The sequence below is a fragment of the Neofelis nebulosa genome, chromosome 11 (assembly GCF_028018385.1).
Source record: "Neofelis nebulosa isolate mNeoNeb1 chromosome 11, mNeoNeb1.pri, whole genome shotgun sequence".
Taxonomy (NCBI): domain Eukaryota; kingdom Metazoa; phylum Chordata; class Mammalia; order Carnivora; family Felidae; genus Neofelis; species Neofelis nebulosa.
In genome coordinates, this window is record NC_080792.1 from 87,986,994 (window position 1) to 88,003,141 (window position 16,148).

The 16,148-nt window shown below is 44.6% G+C and overlaps 1 protein-coding gene across 1 annotated transcript in view; it reads left to right on the forward strand.

Moving 5' to 3' along the window:
- TMEM120B (transmembrane protein 120B) overlaps window positions 1-16,148 on the forward strand; it is a 42,537-nt gene continuing 26,389 nt past the window's right edge. Inside the window, exon 1 of the mRNA XM_058691321.1 lies at window positions 1-207. Coding sequence (XP_058547304.1) covers window positions 139-207 — 69 coding nt within the window. The 5' untranslated portion in view covers window positions 1-138. The remainder of the gene's footprint in view (window positions 208-16,148) is intronic.

The following is a 16,148-nucleotide window of genomic DNA, read 5'->3' on the forward strand; positions in this document are numbered from 1 at the left end:
TCAGGTGCGCGCGTGGCTCCGGCTGCGCAGGAACAGCTGGTGTCTCCGAAGGCGGCCGGCGAGCGGACGGGCTGTGGTGCTGGCGGCCAGTGGCGCCACGCTGCGGGAGCCGCCGCCGCCGCCTCGCACCGCAGCACCATGTCCGGCCAGCTGGAACGTTGCGAGCGCGAGTGGCATGAGCTGGAGGGAGAATTTCACGAACTGCAGGTAGGGCCGGGCCACCTGGTTGGGCAGCTCTGCTACCTGCGGTGCAGTGCCTTTCCCTTCCTGCTTCCCCAGCCGGGGCGGTGGGGCCCGTCAGGGTCGGGGGTGGGGGGGGGGGTGCCCCTGGCTAGGCCCTGGGAGTTGGTCGTCCGCGTGGGCCAGCATCCTCCTATCTTCCAGCACTTCAATTCTTCACCCACTTGGGGCGCCCTGTCGTAGCCCCCCATTATCCCGCCTTCGCACCGGCTCTTTGCTCCCGCGCACCTCCTCCTCTGCAGAAAGTTGGTCTGTGGTCTCTGAGGGGAAGTTCCAGGTGTGTCATGTAAGGGAAGCCTGTGGGCACAGATATGTGCTGGGAGAACAGCCCAGCCCCCACCTCCGCAGGGGTCTCTCCTAACCCCACTCTCGGCAGCTCAACTCCTATTCTGGTGGGGCAGCTCTCTCTTCTGCAACTACATTTTAAGAGATGTGCTTGGGAGCCGTTCACCTTGAACCCCTAGGCTTTGCTCAAGGATTGGGGACCCTTGTTCTGCATCTTTGGGGCTCTGGTGTCTGTGCCCTCCTCTCTGCCGCTGCTGCAGGCTGAGTTTGGCGTTCTGGATGACATCTGTCAGTTCTGACAGCTGGGTTGCCTCCCTCGGTGATAGAGGCTGCTCCCCGCCCTCCCCCATCTGGCCCAGAACCTTGCCCAGGGTGGGGTGAGGGCAGATGTAAGCAAGGCCTCTTGAGGGAATGGTATTGCCCCTGTGGGAGCCTGGCCGGAGGAGTTAATCCAAAGGAGGTTCAGAGAGGTCTCAGCTACCTACTGAGGTGACTAGAGACACCTCCTTTGAAACCTTGGGGTTGGCCGAGAGGGACTCCTGGATCATTTTTGGAGATGGGGCTTTTTCCTCTCCAGGTACTTCTCTGGAGTTGGGCAGTTTGCCTGAAATCATTGCACAGCCCCACCCCACTTCTTCCTATTCTGGAGCAATGACATTTTCCCTGTCCATGTAGCTCTTGTCTGCAGTTGGTTGGCCTCTTATAGTGTCTAGAGGAGGGAAGAGGAGATTGTCTGTGATGGGTCTTCTAGACATGTGGCAGTAGGCCCCAATGTTTAAAGAGGAGGGTCCTGAAGAGACTGAGCAGGAAGGTGAGGGGTGGGGGGAGGCCTCCGTTTCAGGCATGAGCAGAGGATAGGGTATCCAGAACCAGTATGCTGTTCTTGGCCTGTGCATCATGTGTGGGGTGGTGCCCTCCCCTTAAGTCCAGGGCTTGGGACCCACCCAGTTCCCAGTGGATCCTTCTAGCTCCTGTCCCATCGAGAAGATTCAGCTGCTTCTTAATACTTTGTCCTACTGGGCTCTCAAGTCACATTCAGCCTTGGAGCCATGGAAGGGGCGTTAGGGTCTGGAGTAGAAGAGTTTTACTGTACCGTTTTGTTCATGAATTCCTTTCCCTTGCCCTGCCTTACACTACACGGAGTTGTCTCAACACTTCAGAGCCATGCAATTAATGCAATCAACAGCAATTAGATAACTAGTCTTGGCAGGCAGAGCTTGCAAAGGAGACGTTTGATTTGTTGTTGTGTTCTTACTTGGTATCGTTGGGGTTCAGTTGTGTGAGAGACAGAGAGCAGTTGGGGATTCTGGATTTTGTCCCGTGGTGCACAGCAAGGGTTGTATAAGGGGAAACTGTGATGTCACCTACTCAGTTCTTCAGCAGTGGAGGAATTGGAATCGATGGAGCCTTTGGGGAAGAGGGACCTTGCTGGCTTCAGGCTTTGGTGGACCACTGCTGGGTCAGAGGTCAGTGATGGATGGAAGGCCACCAAGTCCCCAGCAGCATGGGTGAAGGTCATAGAGCAAAAGCACTGTCTATAACTTCAGTTCATAGATGAGGAAGCTGAAGCTTGGGAATGCTAATGGACTCAACTGGGGTCACACAGCTCTTTTAGTGGTAAAGCTGACACTAGAACTTAGTACTTTAAATGCTTAGTTCCGATGTCTATCAGTGTGCTGGGAGTCCCTCTCTCTCTCTTCACCTCCACATCCCCCATAATGAATGCGAGAGCTTTGAACTCCTGAGCTGGAAGTCAATGGGATTTGAGGATAGTAAGTAGGGTATAGGGGTGCCTGGGTGGCTTGGTCGGTTGGGCATCCAGCTTCGGTTCAGGTCACTTTATCTCAGTTCGTGGTTTCGAGCCCTGCGTTGGGCTCTGTGCTGACAGCTTGGAACCTGAAGCCTGCTTCGGATTCAGTGTCTCCCTCTCTCTCTGCCCCTGCTTGTGCTCTGTCTCTCTCTCTCTCTCAAAAATAAATAAACATTAAAAAAATAATAATAAAGGAGAACGCATTTTTAAAAAAGTAAGTAGGGTGTATATTGTCATTGTGTATATGCTGGACAGACCCTCAGATATGAGACATTTATTGGGGAAAAAGGAGGTCACAACAGGTAGTCAGGTGGACAGTTTGGAACTAGAAAGGAAGGAGATATATGGATATATAGATTTTTTTTTTTTACTAGAAAATTCCTTTCTATCTTAATTTTCCTATATTTGCCTTAGAATCTGGGATTTTGGGGTTTCATGTTTGTGTCTCTTTGATTCTGTCTTTCTTGGGGTCATAGCTAAAGTTTCTGTGTTTCACCTCTCCTTACCTTTTTCAAATGAAGGGAGGAAAGAGGAAACCTAATTGTCAGACCCCAGAGGATTTGAAAGGTCTTTGGAATTCCCCCTCCCCCACTAAAAAAAAAAGTTATCATCTCTGGGACTTTCTAGAGGAAAGGATCTGTTTTCTTTTGACTGTGATTTGCCTCTGCCAGGGCCTCACTAGACTCAGGGGCAAGGTCAAGTGGTTATGGGGACTTTGTTTTTGGTTTGGCTCGTTAGGGTTTCAGCTATGCTGGTGAATTGAGCATTGGTCTGAGACCAACTCGTTTGGCCCTGTGGCCTGTGGTGTGACCACAGAAGGTCACTTACAGACACCATGGCAGGTGATTTAATAAGCATTTCCTGCCTTGCATCACTGGAAACCTGACCCCATCCTTCCCCGTCCAGGAAGGAGGTAGCCTGAAGAGGCCTCTCCCTAAACCTGACCTCACAGAAATACAGGGGCCTGGTAGGCCACTGTAAAGATTTTTGTTTTTTTCCTACCAATGAAATGGGCATCCCTCTGGCTGCTGTGTATAGAATAGACATGAGAGAGACGGGATAGATGCAAAAAGGCCAGTATTATTTTATCAAAGCCCTATGAAGTAGATCCTTTTATCCCATTTTACAGAGGGAAAATCATATACCCAAAGTCACATGTCTTATAAGTACTGGAGTCAGGATTCAAACCCAGGCTGCTGAATATCAGAGTCTATACTCTTTTTTTTTTAACTGTTGTTGTTGTTGTTATTTTTGAGAGAGAGAGCATGAGCAGGGAAGGGGCAGAGAAAGAGAGAGACAGAGAATCCAAAGTAGGCTCCAGGCTCTGAGCTGTCAGCATAGAGCCCAATGCGGGGCTTGAACTCACAAACTGTGCGATCATGCCCTGAGCCAAAGTCAGAGGTTTAATCGACTGAGCCACCCAGTCCCCCCAAGATAATTTAAATCTTTAAGGGAAACACAGTGACATCTGTCATATACCGCTTAAACTAACTTGGGATAGTTCCTACCTGCACGTTAAGTCACACTATATTCTTATTTATTTTTTAATTTTTTTTAATGTTTATTTTTGAGAGAGAGAGAGAGAGACAGAGTGCAAGCTGGGGAGGGGCAGAGAGAGAGGGAGACACAGAATCTGAAGCAGGCTCTAGGCTTCAAGCTGTCAGCCCAGAGCCCGACACGGGGCTTGAACTCACAAACTGTGAGATCATGAAGTCATGAGCCGAAGTCAGATGCTCAACCGACTGAGCCACCCAGGTGCCCCATGCTACATTCTTATTGATGATGTCATATCTTTGTGTAGTTAGGTTTTTAGCGGTCTGTGATTAAAATCAAGTATTATGTGAAAATCAATGTGGAACACGAAATGAGGGTGAGAGTGTCCAATCCAATTCCAAGGGTTAAAAATTTGTGCAGAGCACAATAGGCACACACATTCCATTAGTAAATAATTTTGGTTATTTCAGAATGAAATAAAAAAGATTTGTCAGTTTCTGAGTATTCTTTTTTTTTCCCCAAAAGGCTACTAAGTTGTTAGGGCATAAATACTTTTCAATTATTTGGCCTGAGGACTGTGAAAAGTTTACTGAGACATCAAGAGCGTGGTGAACCAGCAAAGTTTGTGAACCTTTGATTTATGTCCTGATTGTGGTGGTGTTTACACAATTGTATATATTTGCCAGAATTCATTGAGTTGTATAACTGAAAATTGATGAATTGATATGTAAATTATACCTCAATAAAACTGATTTTTAAAAAACAGTACATGGCCTGTTACATACACCTGCTTTTTTTTTTTTAAGTTTATTTATTTATTTAGAGAGCACAAATGGGGGAGGGGCAAAGAGAGAGGGAGAGAGTGAGAATCCCAAGTAGGCTCCGCACTGTTATTGTAGAGCCCAGTGTGGGGCTCAAACTCACAAACCATGAGATCATGACCTGAGCCAAAGTTGGACACTTAACTGACCAAGCCACCTGGGCACCCCACATATATCTCATCTCCTAACCCTTTCACAGCTGAGGAAACTGAGGTACAAAGAGATTACATAACTTAGCTAAGAAGTGGCAGACTCTGGATATGAAGAGTTAGGCTCTCCGGACTCCCAAACGTCTGACACACATGTCTAGGACCCTTACTTACTGGTCCTGTATCAGACATCACTAATCAATCCTGCCATGTGACATCCTGGCATGTGACTTGGAATATTTTCCAGTATAGAATTGACACAGTGTAGGTGAAGTCATCTTGCCATCCTTACTGTTTTCATGGTGATGAGTCTTAGGTAGGTATACTCAGCATCCAGAAATCTTTCCAAGGAATCCAGTATACTTGGAAAGAAAGAAAGAAAGAAAGAAAGAAAGAAAGAAAGAAAGAAAGAAAGAAAGAAAGAAAGGAAGGAAGGAAGGAAGGAAGGAAGGAAGGAAGGAAGGAAGGAAGGAAGGAAGGAAGGAAGGAAGGAAGGAAGGAAGAAAGAAAGAAAACCATATGAAAGTAATCTCTCAAAAGCTTACCACTAGAGAGAAGCACAGCTATCAGGCACCACATTTTGGTGGTGGCCGTGGCTCTGTTGCAATGTACTGGGTTGCCCACCAACTCGCAATGCTCCTGGGCTGGAGCTCTATCTGAAAATGCCATGAGGTTCCATTGCTGGCAATTCTTGCAATAAATGCTGGCTTGGGTTGTGACTTCCCAGTTCTGGATCTTACGATTCAGCCATGCTGTGTTAATCAGGCATTTCCAGATGTTTCACAACCATGCTGGGACTTGGAGTCATTAACTTCATCTTCCCACTGGGGCAGAGCTTGGGGCCTCAGAGAACAGGAAAGGCAGCAGATTGCCTACGCCTCCAGTGGAAACTCGCTTGTTTGTCTCCTGTACATGGTATAAAAGGATGGTAATTACTGTGTAGGAAAGAAGGTATAGGCATTCCAGCTCATAGAGCCAATGTTAGTGCTTCTCTCTCTCTCTCTTTTAATCCATTCTACATGTTTAGAAGCAATACATATCCACCAAGTTAAAAATTCAAATAGAGATGTACAAGAATTCTCAGAAAACTTGTTTATAACAGCTCAACGCTGGAAACCTAAATGTTCTTCAGAATGGATTATTCCACTGAACATCCATAGAGTAAGGTGCAATGAGCAGAATGAATAAACTGGAACTACATGTGTCAACAGGGATAAATGTTTTTAAAAGAAGAGCAACATTGAATGGAAAGTTGCAGAGACGTACATATAGTATGACGTGTATGATAAAGTTAAAAAGCATTCAGAACAATACCATGTATTGCTTGCTGATACATATATATAGTACAAGGGAGTGATATGGGCCAGATTCAGTAGGGTGGAGATTGGGGGAGGAGGGCTGGTGAGAAGCAAATGACTCTCCCTGAAGGGTGTCACTGAAAGAAGTTTAAGGAAGGGGCTGTTTACAGAGGTGTGGTGGTTTAAGAGTGAGGCCCCTAGAGCTGGGACCAGTCCTGTTCTAAAGGGGCAGAGGGAAGGGGGGACCATCACGAGAGCTTGGCCAAAGTCTGTTGCTGGGGAAGAGATGCTGCAGGATAGGAGCTGTGATGGTTGAAGGCTGCAGTAAAGCAGAAAGGAGGCAGAAGGAATAAATACCCCAGTTTCTCTCTCCTCCCACTGTGCATCCATTGGCTAAACCCAAGTAGGAGGCAGGGCAAGGGAGTCTGGGAGATGCAGTCCGTAGGGGTCAGCCTCTTAGGGCACAGAGAAAGACAGGATTGATCTGGGGTGGGCATGGGGGCAGGAATAACCAGCAGAGGGGTCCCCCTCTTTGGGGGCAGAGGATAGGGATACCATATAGAAAGTATACATAGGTGCTTTTAACTCTCTTGCACTATTATTTCTTTTTGCTAATGTTTATTTTTGAGGGAGGGAGGGGCAGAGAGAGGGGGACAGGGGATCTGACAGCAGAGAGCCCGACAAGGCAATCAAACTCACAAGCCATGGTAAGATCATGATCTGAGCCAAAATCAGATGCTTAACCAACTGAGTCACCTGGGTGCCCCAATTATTATTTCTGTCTTTTTTTTCTTTTTAATGTTTATTCATTTATTTAAAAAAAATTTTTAATGTTTATTTATTTTTGAGAGAGAGAGAGAGAGCGAACATGAGCAGGGGAGGGGCAGATTAAGAGGGAGACAGAATCTGAAGTAGGTTCCAGGCTCCGAGCTGTCAGCACAGAACCCGATGCGGGGCTTGGGCTCACACACAGGCTGTGAGATCATGACCTGAGCCGAAGTCGGATGCTTAACTATGCCACCCAGGCACCCCTATTCATTTATTTTTGACAGAAAGAGTGTGTGAGTGGGGGGAGGGAAGAGAGAGAGTGAGAGACATGGGATCTGAAGCAGGCTTAGAGCTGTCAGCACAGAGCCCAATGTGAGGCTTGAACCCAAAAAACCATGAAATCATGACCTGAGGTGAAGTAGGCTGCTTAACCAACTGAGCCACCCAGGTGCCCCTCCCCCAACTATTATTTCTTAAACTGAGGGTGAGAATATGGGTGTTCATGTTTATTTTCTACTAATTATATGATTTTCTTTCTTTTTTGTATGCCTGAAATATTTCATAGTAAATAAGCAGGAGACCAAAAAGTAACCCAACAGTACCAAAAGGCTTATAAAGAAAAGCAGCTCTGGGGTGCCTGACTGACTCATTCAGAAGAGCATACAATTTTTGATATCAGGGCTGTGAGTTCAAGCCCCACGTTGGGTGTAGAGATTAAATAAATAAAACTTAAAAAAAAAAAAAAGGAAAAACAGCTCTATAGGTTCACTGTCAGTCACTTACATGATCATGACCATGCAAATATTATTTCCTGCTGAATCAATTATTGTACTATGCTTGTATTTTCTCTTTTAGATATTTTGATTAAATTTATATAGTTAGCATTTGATTCTTTACTGGCAATGTTTGCTTATAATTATTCTCTTTTTTCTCCTTTAAAGCTCCATCCGTAGATAGTCTGTCAAATGTGTTTCTTTTCTTTGGCCTTGAACTAGACAGTTAGGGGGTGGGTGTTTGCTTTGTACTCCCAAATGGAGTACTTTCTTCTGCAGCTGCTTGTCTGCTTTGGTGCCCCCAGCATTCTGGGTTATTTTTAGAGGTCGCAACTTGATGTGGGAGTCAATCACATTTAATAAGCTGGTACTCCCTGCACCCTATGCTGAGAGCGGACTCAGTGTTTGGTGTTTCCCCTGTTCCAATCCACTGCAGCCAAGTTTAGAAACAAAAATAGTGATTTGGCAGTTTGTCATTTTCTTTAGAAGTTAAACATACATTTACCATATGACCAGCAATTCCATTCCTGGGTATCTACCCAAGAGAAATGAAAATCTATCTTTGCAGAAAGACTTGTACATATTCATGGAAGTATTATTTATAATGGCAAAAGAGTGGAAATAACCGAAATGTCCAATGACAGGTGAATGGATAAACAAAATGTGGTGCATCTGTACCAAATTTTTATTGTTAAGTAGCAATAGAAACAAAGTAATACGTGCTTCTGCCTACTGTCCATAAGTACAACCATCCTGCGAAACCTTTCATAAGCCAAACTGGCATAAAGCAGAGAGTATCCCTTGTTTTCTGAAAGTTTGAGTTACACCACTTTGCTTTTATGACAGACTTCCATTAGTACCTGTTTTCGCTAACCAAAAGAAATCCGAGGAGGAATTTCACTTTTATGGAAAAAAGAAAGCCATTACTTTACTAACAGAGGTCTTTCATAGAAGCAGTAACGTAATGAGACAGAGATACTTGTGTGTGCTGCAATGTAAATAAACCTCAAAAACGTGATGCTGAGTAAAAGAAGCCAGACACAAGACCACATATTGTATGATTCCATTTATATGAAATATCCAGAAGAGACAAATCTGTAGGGACAGAAGGTGGGTTAGTGGTTGCCATTGGGGAGTGACTGCTGTCATAGACATGAGGGATCTTACTGGGTGGTGGAAATGTCCTCAAGCTGGATGTGATGATAGTTGCATAACTTGGTAAATGTATAAAAATCACTGAATTGTACATGTAAAATGAGTGAGTTTTATGATATGTGAATCATACTTCAGTAAAGTTGTTTAAAAAGGATGGTTTATCTATTTCTACCAAATTCTTGGTTTGGTAGAAAAACACGCAATTTGACTGTCCAGAGATCTGCATTTTTAGGTGCCCATTTAGTTACTGGCTTGATGAAGGATTCATTCAATGAGGTTCCAGGTCTTGTTTTTAGCATCTTTAGGATGATGATAGTGCCCAGGGCAAGAGGCTGGTAATCATGAGTCCGAGATTTGTGGCTTCTCTTCTTACCTTGTATGGTTAACTTTGCCCAGAAGGAAAACTCTGTTCTTATGCATTTTTGTTTGTTTATTTATTGTGTGTGTGTGTGTGTGTGTGTGTGTGTGAGAGAGAGAGAGAGAGAGAGAGCGAGAGAGAGAGAGAGAGAGAGAGAGAGAGAGAGAGAGAGAGAGAGAACGAACATGAGCAGACGAGCAGGGGAGGGGCAGAGAGAGAGGGAAAAGGAGAGAATCCCAAGCAGGCTCTGTGCCATCAGCACAGAGCCCAGTGCACGGCTCGAACTCCCAAACCTTGTGAGATCACAACCTGAGCTGAAATCAAGAGTCTTATATACTTAACGGACTGAACCACCCAGATGCCCCTGTTTGTTAATCTAGATTCTGACATTTGCTTCTGAAATAAAGACATTCAATTCAAACTGGCAAAGCTAAACAGACTAAAACACCATTTGTTTGCATATGTAATTGGGAGGTCAAAGGTAAACTGACCATCTAGGGGCTCAAATAAATGAACCCTTGGGGCTCAGCCTTCTTCTACCTCTCTGCCCTGTTTTCCCATCAGTTGGATCCGTGCTGAAGCAAGACGGCCCCATTCGCTCTGGGCTCAAATTAGCTCTTCTTCCTTCAAACTAGTGGAGGAAGAACTCTTGTTCAGCAGTTCTGATGAAATTCCCCCCCCCCCACCCCCCCAACTGAGTTTTGCTGGTTTTGAATGCCTGTCTCTGAATCAGCCTGCTTGGGTCAGGAGGCTAATGTTCTGATTGGCCAGCCTGGGTCATATGCCCTGAAACCTGGGACAGGTTCAACCTCATTCCTAGTCACATTTCAATAACTGAGTGTGGGGGAGGGATAGATCTCCAAAGAAACTGTGGAGACATTAACCAGAAGGGGAATAGCTGCGTAGTTGGCAAAAACAACAGAAAGCTTCCATATGGTGACCAGTTCTATTTGAGGCCACAGGTTCAGGGTTGACTGGATGAAAGGCAGGTTTGGAGATTGGATTGCTGCATTGTGGTTCATCTTGCTCCTGGAAAAAGCATATGAAAGCACAGGTTTAATTGAGGGTCTTCTGGAGACAGGTGCAGAGGACAGCCAGGGATTCCAAGGGAGGACAAGAGTTACATCCCACCATCTGACCTCCCAGAACCACTCTGTGGACAATGCATCAAGAGACAGCTGTTAGGAAATGGTGTAGCTGCTGTGGAAAATGGTATGGTAGTTCCTAAAAAATATATTAAATGAATTACTATTTGGTCTAGCAAACCCACTTCTGGGTATATACCCAAAAGAATTGAAAACAGGGACTCAAAACAGATGCTTATATACCCATGTTCATAGTAACATACATATATATATATATATATATATATATATATATATATATATATCCTCTCTCTCTCACGTGCGCATACCTTCTCTCTCTCTCACGTGCGCGCACACACACACACAATGGAATATTACTCAGCCATAAAAGAATGAAATGTTGCCATTTGCACCAATGTGGATGGAGCTAGAGAGTATAATGCTAAGTGAAATAGGTCTGTCAAAGAAATATACCATATGCTTTCACTCATGTAGAATTTAAGAAACAAAACAAATGAGCAAAGGGAAAAAAAGAGAAATCAAGAAACAAACTCTTAATTATTAGAGAACAAACTGATGGTTGCCAGAGGGGAAGGGAGTGGGGGGATGGGTTAAATAGGTGATGGGGATTACGTAGTGCTCCTGTGATGGCACTGGGTGATGTATGGAATTGTTGGATCACTATATTGTACACCTGAAACTAATAGAATACTGTATATTAAGTAACTGGAATTTTTAAAAATGTAATCATGTATTCCCCCCATCCCCCAAAAAACCCTGCATTTTTTCCCCCAAAGTGTTTCTGAGACGTCAGACCTAAATTATGAAGAACTAGAAGGGTCCACATGTATGATTCAGTTAAACTTATCCGGTTCTTTTTTTTTTTTTTTTTTAATTTTTTTTTTAATGTTTGTTTATTTTTGAGAGAGACAGAGACAAAATGCGAGTGGGTTAGGGGCAGAGAGAGAGGTAGACGCAGAATCCAAAGCAGGCTCCAGGCTCTGAGCCGTCAGCACAGAGCCTGACGCGGGGCTTGAACCCACGAACTGCGAGATCATGACCTGAGCTGAAGTCAGACGCTCAACTGACTGAGCCACCCAGGCACCCGTTTGTTTGTTTGTTTGTTTGTTTGTTTGTTTGTTTGTTTTTTAAGGACAATATATGGTTCTACTTATCTAAGGTATCTGGGAGAGTAAAATTTATTATTTTTTAATTAAAAAATTTTTATTTTATTTTTTTATTTTTTATTTTTTATTTTTTTAACGTTTATTTATTTTTGAGACAGAGAGAGACAGAGCACGAACAGGGGAGGGTCAGAGAGAGAGAGGGAGACACAGAATCTGAAACAGGCTCCAGGCTCTGAGCTGTCAGCACAGAGCCCGACACGGGGCTCGAACTCACGGACCGCGAGATCGTGACCTGAGCCGAAGTCGGCCGCTCAACTGACTGAGCCACCCAGGCGCCCCCCAAATTTTTTTTTATTTTTAACGTTTAGTTATTTTTGAGACAGAGAGCACGAACAGGGGAGGGGCAGAGAGAGAGGGAGACCCAGAATCTGAAATGGGCTCCAGGCTCTGAGCTGTCAGCACAGAGCCTGACGTGGGGCTCGAACTCATGGACTGTGAGATCATGATCTGAGCCGAAGTCGGACGCCCAACCAACTGAGCCACCCAGGCGCCCCTGGGAGAGTCAAATTTTTTTTTTTTAACACTTATTTATTTTTGAGACAGAGAGAGAGCATGAACGGGGGAGGGGCAGAGAGAGAGGGAGACACAGAATCAGAAGCAGGCTCCAGGCTCTGAGCCATCAGCCCAGAGCCTGACGCGGGGCTCGAACTCACAGACTGCGAGATCGTGACCTGAGCCAAAGTCGGACGCCCAACCGACTGAGCCACCCAGGCGCCCCAACTGAGCCACCCAGGCGCCCCAGGGAGAGTCAAATTTATAGAGAAAGTAGGATGGTGGTTGCCAGGGTCTGGGGAAATAGAAAATGGAGTTATTGTTTGATGGGTTTGGAGTTTCAGTGGGGATGATGAAAAAGTTCTGGAGATGGATGGTGGGGATAGCTGCCCAATGATGTGAACATATCTAATGCCACCAAATTGTACACTTAAAATAATTAATAGGTTTTTTTTTAATTAAAAAAAATTTTTAATATTTTAACTTATTTTTGGGAGAGAGCATGAGCGGGGAAAGGGGAGAGAGAGGGAGACGCAGAATCCAAAGCAGGCTCCAGGCTCTGAGCTGTCAGCACAAAACCTGACATGGGGCTTAAACCCACAAACTGTGAGATGTGAGCCCGACTTCGGACCTGAGCTGAAGTCCGGAGCTTAACCGACTGAACCACCCAGGCACCCCTACACTTAAAATAATTAAGAGGGTAATTTTTAAGATGTGTCTTATATAAATCAAAAAAATTTTTAAAAATTTTAATGGTTAAAGTGGTAAATATTATGTTATATATATTCTACCGCAGTTAGAGAAAGAGGCAGGTTTCTGGAGGAAAATTAGGATCCAAGAGATGAATTGGTAAATGTTCCTACTGATTGTGGGACTGGCATGAGGGTAGAATCAGCAGAGTCTGAGCATGGGCGAGGAATGCCCTGGGAGTGGAGCATATGTCACACTAAGGGCCTTGTTTCTGACTCCCTCCTCCCCTTCCCCCCACCCCATGTTGTCCTCCTCGTAGCTGGCAAATCCTGAGCCTGGAGCTGGAGACAAGAGTAGACCAGATGTATGGTCTCCAATATAGGATCTCCCCTGGGAAGTGGTTCTAGCTGATGGCAGAGAGAGAGAGAGAGAGAGAGAACCAGAGGGGAGCAGGAGTGACTCCATATGCCTGGGGACAAAATTGTGGGAAGGCTCGCCGACTTCCTATCCCTACCCAGTCTGATGCCATAGCATTGAGCAGAAAATATCACCAGCAGAACTTTAGACAAGTGCCTGTAGAAAAGTAGATGTCATTGAGTGTTGTTGAGGTGTGGACAACTGTCATACACTGTGGATGGGAGTGTAAATTGGTAGAGCCACTCTGTGGGCAGTTTGCCAAGATCTATTAAAACTAAAACCAAGGCTGTACACTCTGACCCAGCAATCCTTCTTCTTTGCCCTAGAGACATGCTTGTGTGTATGCCCAGGGAAGCAGCGCAAAGATGTTATTCAGTGTTGCGTTGTTGGTTATAGGCAGAGACTAGAAATGACCTACATATCCAGCGATAGGAGAGTGGCTCAATAAACTGTAGCATATCCATAGCATAGCACTAAAAAGAATGAAGTATGTGTATCCATATATTCTTATGTTGGTGGAGCTTCAAGACATATTGTGGAGTGAGAAAAGAAAGTTGTAGAATTGTATCTATATTCTGATACTTTTATGATATTTTTAAAAATCAAAAATATGTGTGTTAGGGTCTAAGCTATGCTGTAACAAAGAGATCCCCAAATTTAGAAGAAGGAAAAAAAAGGCTTAAATGAGGTAGCTTCTTTCTCACCTAACAGTCCAAAGGGAGTGTGGTCCAGGGTAAGTGGTGTTCAGTTTTGTGTTGCTATATGAAACAGCAGTGATTACATTTTGCTTATGGATTCTGTGGCTCAGGAGTTTAGACAGGGCCATGGAGTGGCTTGACTGTGCTCTGTGATGTCAGAGGCTTTAGCTGGGAAGACTTGAATGGCTGGGAGTAACTTACATGGCTGTGGCTAGAATCATCTGGAGGTTTCTTTACCCATGCATCTAAATGCCTGAGCTGGAATGACAAGAACCTTTGTCTTAGTTGGGACTATTGCTCAGAGTGCCTACATGTGACTTCTCTATGTGGTTAGGATTTCCATTCAACATGGTGGCCTCAGAGTAGTTGAACTGTTTGCTCTAAAAGCAGATGTTCCAGCAAAAAAGGCAGAAGCCACATGGCCTTCCATACGTATTCTCAGAAATTGTCATGTTGCCCCTGCCATATTTTATCGGTCAAACCAGCCACAAGCCTGTTTGTATTTAAAAGGAGGGAACAGAGATCCCACCTCTTTATGTGAGGAGTGCCAAAGGGTGGGCATTCTGTTTTAAAACCATCACAGGTGAGAAGCTCTGTCACATGAGGTCACCCAAGGTTGGTTTGGCTGGGGAAGGGACATTGGACTTTGCCATTGACATGTGGCTTCCATTTCTGGTTTCAAGGTAACTGCACCTGTTGTCGTCATATCCAGCCAGGGAAAGGGACAGTGGAGGGCAAGCATCTCCTTATAAAAAGGTGGTTCAGAACTTGTATACGTCACTTCTACCTGCATCCCTTTGGCTAACTCTTAGTCCTGCTGCTACACACAGCCACAAGGGAGGCTGGGAAATGTCTGTTACTGAGCAGCTACGTGCCCAGCTACAACTCAGTGTGGTCCTGTTACTAAAGGAAGTAAAGGAGAATGAGTATTAGGAACAATTAATTTTTGCAACAGCGTGTATTTTTCATAAATATGTATATATATTTGTGTGCATATGTATAGAAATAGGCCTATGTAGAATACAGAAATACATAGATAAATAGACTGCAGTCTGAAAGAATACATAGAAAAAGGTCTAGAAGAAACTAGTAACAGTAATTACCCCTGGAGAATGGGGAGAAGACAGGATGGGGGATATTCATAGCTGACTGTAGCTGTAGCTGTAGTGTTTTAATTTTTAACGAGGATAATGTCTTCATGTTTTACCTTTAAATTAAATATTAATTTAAGCCCAGGAGGGCCTGGAGAGCATCTGGCTGCTGATGTTGCAGTCTTGGTCTTATCTTTCCGTAGTGGGACCCAGCACCAAAGAGAGCCAGGAGGTAGCATGGCCCTTAATCTCCCAGGAGACTCAGCTGGTGTTTCAGGGGACTTTTGGTCCAGAGGCCCCACATTCTCAAAGTCTGTGTACTCTATTTGGGGTATTTCTGCCCCCATCCTTCCTGTCCAGTTCTAGAGGGTTTCCTTTGTTACTAGCAGATTAGTTGAACATAGAGGGCTGTTTGGGCACTGAGGAATTCAAAAGTGAATAAATTACAGCCCCCTTCTGTACAGATTACTTGTTCATTACAGATAGGAAGCTGGTCACTGTAAGTGGAGAAAGCAGTGGACAGAGACTTTCCCAGGCAATCAAAGTTAACATCACAGACACCATGTCCCTCCTGATAGGAGACACTAAGGACACAGAGTCACTCTAATGGCATTTCTGTCCCAAATGCATAACCAAAATCCATTCATGAGGAAATACCTGACAAACTCAGATGGGGGGACATTCTTCAAAACAACTGGACTGAACCCTTTTAAAATGTCCATGTTATGAAAGGCAAAGGAAAGTTGAGGAGCTGTTGTAGACTGAAGGAGTCTAACGAGATACAATGATTTGATCATTGTACTGTGAATGTGTAAGAGAATGTCGTGTTCTTAGGAAATATGCACTGAAGTATTTAAGAGTAAAGAAGCATGTTGTCTACAGTCAACTCCCAAATGGTTTAGAAAGGAGTAGGCAAACTTTTTTGGCAGAAAGGCTAGGTAATGAGGATTCTAGGCTGTGGCGGGCCATATGGTCTGTGTCACAACAACTCGCTCTGCTGATGTAGCGCCAGAGTAGCCACGACAATATGTAAATGAACGGGTGTGGCTGTGCTCCAATAAAGTTTATTTATGGATAGTGAAATTTCAATTTCATATACTTTTCACGTGTCATGAAGCATTCTTCTTTTGAGTTTTTTCAACCAGGCAAAAATCATTCTAGCTTACTGTCCATACAAAATCTGGTGGCTGGACTCGGCCTGTGGGTTATAGTTCACTGATGCCTGAAATAGAAGAAGAATGTACACACACACGATAAAGCAAATACGTATGGCATAATGCTAACCGTAAATCTGGGTGAAGGGTACAGGGGAGTTCTTTTTATTCTTCTTACAGTTC